The 5,960-nt window shown below is 45.2% G+C and overlaps 1 protein-coding gene across 2 annotated transcripts in view; it reads left to right on the forward strand.

The window, feature by feature from the left end:
- The window catches only part of si:ch211-236d3.4 (protein FAM107B), a 22,130-nt gene that overhangs the window by 4,246 nt on the left and 11,924 nt on the right, over window positions 1-5,960 (forward strand). The window contains exon 2 of one of the 2 annotated variants that reach the window (XM_020655217.3): window positions 4,210-4,285. In XM_020655217.3, coding sequence (XP_020510873.1) covers window positions 4,210-4,285 — 76 coding nt within the window. Of the gene's footprint in view, window positions 1-4,209; window positions 4,286-5,111; window positions 5,273-5,960 lie in introns of those variants that run through there. The other variant, XM_020655218.2, reaches the window with a different exon arrangement.

Below are 5,960 nucleotides of genomic sequence, written 5' to 3' on the forward strand. Positions count from 1 at the left end.
CGCCCCGGTGAATCCCCCTCACATAGTTTGGTAGTTTTGTATTCTTTTTAAATAAACTGTAAAAATAGCACCTCAACACATTAGTCAAGCTCCCACTCAGCACCGGGAGTCCAGCCAAGTCAGGCTGAGTCAGTGGATCTGCATCAGGTCGCGTCAGTTATGGAGGAGTCGGTCAGGTCGTCTGAGGTCGAGTTAAGTTGAGACGGGTCAATCGAATCGAGTCACTCAGAGTCAAAGTAAGGTTGTTGCTGCAGATAGAAATGAATGATTCTGCTCCTCCTGGCCCACGTGTAGGTCGGGCTCTGGTTGTGCTTTCAAAGACTTGACCATCTGTAGACGAGCGATAAGATGTTAAAACTGTCAGCAGGCTCCTGTTGTGTGCAGGGAAATCTTAAAGAGTAAACATAGCAGAACATATTTGCAAACATGCAAACCTTAAAAACGGTTGGTTATCGTCTTAATATCGACACATCACTTTTCTTTGTGGCTGCAGATAAAAGGAAGGTGGGAGATGTTCCCTAAAGAGTCAAACAAAGGGAGGAGGAGTCAATGTCATATTGTGTTTGAATACCACAGACTGCACAGTTAGAGCCTCTCAGTAAGAGCGTTGGCCTGCTCTCGACCAATCAGAGTGCAGATCCTGTCAGCAGGTCTGGTGTGAACAGTGTGTGAACTCATGTGTGAGTAACTGGATCAGAACTGAGAGGAAATAGCGGCCAAGTATTCTCAGCTTGCGGTTGCGTAACGCTGCTCATTAACTAGAAGAAGAAGAAGAAGAAGATGATGATCGTGAGGCCGTGAATATTGACGATCTGCGTCACGCTGACTGATCCGGGATCAGCCCGACCATCACCACAAACACTCAGCACGTTGACGTGAAGCAGGTCTGTGTGTTTGTGGTGTTGATGCGGATCATCAGTGGGTTAAAACCAGCTTGAACCAGAGAGGGAGGTTAAGACGATCAGAGGAAATCCTGCAGCTAAAAATACACAAGCAAGTGTGTGTGTGTGTGTGTGTGTGTGTGTGTGTGTGTGTGTGTGTGTGTGTGTGTGTGTGTGTGTGTGTGTGTGTGTGTGTGTGTGTGTGTGTGCGTGTGTGTGTGTGTGTGTGTGCTCCCTCACATTTACAGAGATAACAGCAGATTATCATCGTTGGTCTCTGATTTCAGAGGTCAGATATTTTCAGCCTCAGTTTCAGCCGAGCGTTTCTATTGGTTAATTCTAATTTGTGGTAAAGGACAGTTTTGGGGTGGAAATTGGGGGATGCCAAGCCTTAGGTCAGACTTGAACCCGCGGCTGCCCATTTGAAGGACTATAACTTCTGTACATCTGGCCCCACTAAACTGCCCGGCAATCAGTGCCCCGAGGCTGAGAAGATTGTTACTTCCACCCCCCAGCTGATAGGACGGTGGATAGAGGAGGAAATCAGGGACAGAAAGAGGAGGAGCCACAGGTTGGACTTGAACCCACTTGGAGGACTTTTGACCCCGTACATCAGGCGTGAAACTAACCACTAGATCATCTATTCTCATTTAGTGTGATTTAAAAAAAAAGAAAACCTAGACTTTCTGTGTCCCCTTCCTGTCCAACAGGAAGTAGACCAACTCCACGTCCACGGGTGAAAGACAACACAAGGTTCACCCTCGTTTTAGAACGATCTTTATCCACTTGGTGTTTCTCCTCACTCTCATTATATTTTCTCTTCTTTGCTGCTACGTCCACGTCCGTCATATCCACTCCTAAACTCACCTGCTGCGCTGTCATTGGCTGGAGGAAACACACCAGCTCCGCCCACAAACGTCCCGAGTCAACCGTCACAAATCAGAACAGTAAAATCCAGTGAGAGGACAGAGTCTCTGCAGACACAGTCACCACCACACATGTACGGAGGCCCAGAAGGGACAATGGAGCAGCTTCACTTTAGGAGAAGTCTGTCTTTTATTTTGAAGGAGAAAGCCTCAACAACAACAACAACAACAACAACAACAACAACAACAACAACATGGCTGCCAGCATTTAAACGTCTGTGATATTGTCTGACTTTGAAGCTTTTTCTGGCTGCTGGCTGAAGAAATGTAAGAGCAATGCCAAGACTTTAACTCTGCATGCTGCCTTTCTAATCGGAGGGCTTCAGACTCCTCTGAAGTCTTATTATGTTTAGAGACACTCTGTCTTCAACATCACATGTATGTTATTTCTTCTTCTGAGAGAAGTTAATAAATATGTTGAGAGTGTTTGGTTGCTGTGTTTTCCTTCAGAGGCCTGTGTGGTGTTAGAGGTGTAATGTTGCTGACTGTCCAGCAGAGGGCAGACTGTCCTCAGCTCAGCTCTGATCCTGCAGCCTGAAATGATTCAACCTGAGACGTCCTACCTGAAGGTCAAAGGTTAAATCCTCCCACAGTCCCACAGAGTTAACCGAGCACAGGGAGTGTTTGAAATGACTGAATCACACTTTCTTTCATGAAATATCGTCAGATCGGTCTGAACTCTCCACTCTGAGACGTTTATGTTGTTTGAATAACTTTTGACACATTGGCCTCTGAATTGAGATTAAGTCTATTTTTTAAAAGATGCAAAAACAGTTTGAGTTGTAAATGTGATCGATTTTTAAATTTGATTTGATTATAATTACTTATCTTTGGATTTGTTTGGACCAGAGAAGGTAGGCGCTTTTAAGACACGCCCCACACGGCCGTTTTGGACGCCCCTCGGTTTGTCAGATATGAGAGCAGTTATCAGGTCAACAGGTGTTGCAGCGATGGAAGCGGGTCAAGAGAAGTGGTTCAGATAGAAGTGATTGTACCCGACCTAAAAAGCCTCTGCATGTTTCTAATAAGCTCCACGAGCAGAAACGTGCTCAAACTAGGATCAATATTGGAGATGCTTTTGAAAAATGGAGAGAGGTTAGAACACAGAAAGGTTTACAGACCCATGCAGAGCTGGATAAACACTGAAGCTTCAGAGTCCACCACATGGTGACCTGAGTGAGGGGGGGGGGGAGACAGCGCTCTATGAGGTTTTGAATTGGGACAAACAGACATGAGAGATATATAAATCTGATATTAATAGTGAAGAGTTTGGGATCAGTTTTGGTCAGATCGACCTTCATCCTGCAGTAAACAACATTCATGTCACCTCTAGATGCCCCCCCCCCCCCCCCCCCCCCCTCGATCCTTCAGGGCTGTTTGGGGGGGTCTGTGAGACAGTGAGGGCCTTGTCACCATGTTGAAGCCCGATGAAGTTCTCCTAGCAACCAACACAAAGTCCATTCAGTCAGAGAGGAGGCTTTCCAGCTGACCTGGAGTCTGAAAGGAGACGAGCGGCTGAGAAACACCCGGAGGGGGTGAGGGGGGGGGGGGGGGGGGGGAGAGGGAGGATTGGATCCAACACTTCAAGTTGGATGTTTTTAAAGGAGCAGTTTTTTTTTCTGTCACATTAAAGTTCAAACAGAAACTTGAGTTATGTCTCATCAACAAACCTCGGATTCTTTGTTTCTTTGTGAGTAACTTTTTATTGAGTTTGGCAGCGTGTAGCCTATACTCACATATACATTCTGAAAATATGTCAGAAAAATAAATACATATAAATATATAATTAAAAAGACAACAAATAAAAATGTTCGTGTGAGCCCTAACAGGGGACCTGGGAAATGTCATCTAGTATGCACAGTAACGGTTAAACTAACTAAAAGGTCTGCACCTCAGAACATACGCGTAAAAGAACCGATACAACCCTGGAACAGAGCTGACGCAGAGGAGATGAAATTCATTTCAGCTTATATCTGATTATAGGAGTTAAATAACAAACGTACCTCGGGATCCTAATGAAGCATTCTCTGTCTTTAAGCTTCATTTTCAGAAACTCTTAAAGAAGTTAAAGATGCGGCTGAGTCTTGTTTTTCTTTTGCTGCAAAAAAAAAGACTTTTGCTGCTTCTTTAATGTTTCTGAATTACAGTGATGGTTCATAAATGCATCTTCTCAATGCTGTACATGTTTACTGTCTATCATGGAGCTTTGAGTTTATAACTTAAGGCCTCCTCTGTACTCTGTGTGATCCAGACGGCCCACCTGCATGGTTTATTCACAAGTTAAATCACTGAGACATCCTTCTTAATAAGACTAAACTGAACCTGCACTTGTGTAATTTAATTCATGTAAAAGTTCTGGACTTACATTTTCCATCTTTTCTCTCTTTCTTTTCTCCTCCCAGAAGGCGTACAGCATCGACCACGAGCCTCCTACCAAGCAGCAGTACGTGAAAAATGGAAAGCACCCGCACGGCAAAGGTGAGTTTGTCCCTCTCAGGTTACCGCCCGACTCTGAGAACAATGTGGCTCTCTCTGGGAGGCGAGGCTGACCTGTCAATGTTTTCTGACCGCTCTGTGAGTTTGAGGCGTCAAACCTCCAGCTGATGGAATACAACCTGAGCAAACTTTACATGCAACTTTACAAGCAGCGTTACACGTTATTCATCAAATCAGCCGTTTTCACACATGCACTCATGCATAATGTCAGGAGGACTGTCCCTAACCCTGGAGAACAGGAAACATGCAGCAGCAGGTTGATTAGAGCACGGAGATGGTAGAGGTGGCGTGCAGACAGTCTATGGTCGTGCAGCCATCACAGGGAATAAAGGTCACCACCCCCTCCCACTGGCTCCTCCCACTGGCTCCTCCCACTCGCTCCAGGTGAATTCTCCTGATTATATCCTGCTGTGTTCTCACATCAGCTCACTCTGACTTTCTGCAGAATAAATGTACTAGGGAGGAAAAAGTCATAGTTAGAAATTCTGTCTGTTTGCGTTCACACATGCAGCTCGCCATGAAAAACTTAAACGTAAGGTATGTCAATCTCTGTGAAATCATTATCCCTGATGTTTACAGCGCCACCTTCAGGCTGAGGACGATACAGTCAGGAGGACTCTTCAGACTCTCAGCCCGGTTTCTTATTTCATACTCAGGGAAAGTGCTGAAGTGTGAAAATGAAGTGAGGCAGCGTGGGAAAAGGCTGAGAGCAGGTTAGAGAGAGGTGGTTTCATAAAGAGGAGGGGGAGGAGGAGGAGGGGGAGGAGGGGGAGGAGTTTAAAGGAAGGCAGGGACACACAGATCATGTGACCGTTGTTTTACACTCGGCATGATTCAGTGTGGAGGAGAGGAGTGCTGCTGCTCGCTCAGAGAGACTAAGACACATGTGGATCAGCTCAGAGCAGATGGATCAGACCCCCAGAGGCCCAGCACGCCTCCCCACAGGCGGGGAGGGGATGGTCAAGTCTGGTAAGATGCACAGGACTCACACTGTGCTGCACTTATTTTGTGTTGTAAGATGTGTTGTTGTTGTTTGTTTCTCTGAGGGTTTAAACATCTTATTGAACAAAGATAAGAGCAGATTTTGTTCTGTGGATCAGTGAGGACGCCGTCACACTCATGAAGTCAATTATTACTCAACAAGTCAGAAACTTTCACAACAACACCAACAACTATATTCTCACAGCAAAACATTTTGACATGCTCTCTCGTGTTTGTTGGGTGTTCTTTGCGTGTAGATCTGGGAATCTTTGAGTGTCTCAGGATTCGATTAAGATTCTGGATTCATGATTCAAAGTCTGTTTATGAATGAGTCCTGACTTCAGGATCTACTCCAGTCATCTGTGAGACTGGCTGAATTTCTCACTGCTCCATTTCATATTCTACTGAGTTACAGAGCGAGCTTTAGCACTTAACAGGGAGTGACTGATTAGCAAAAAATATATATTTTTGGAAGTTATGAATCTATTCTAAATCTCAGAAGATAAGAATCTAGATTTCTACATAAATCAATTTTTTTATTCCCACCTTTAATTCCAAAGAAATGTGTATTTTAGGGGCAGCTGTGCTCAGTGGTAGAGTCAGTCGTCTCTCAACCGGAGGGTCGGGGGTTCGATTCCAAGCTCCTGCAGCTGATGTGTCCTTGTGCAAAACACTC

This window comes from Labrus bergylta, chromosome 5 (assembly GCF_963930695.1).
Source record: "Labrus bergylta chromosome 5, fLabBer1.1, whole genome shotgun sequence".
Lineage (NCBI taxonomy): Eukaryota > Metazoa > Chordata > Actinopteri > Labriformes > Labridae > Labrus > Labrus bergylta.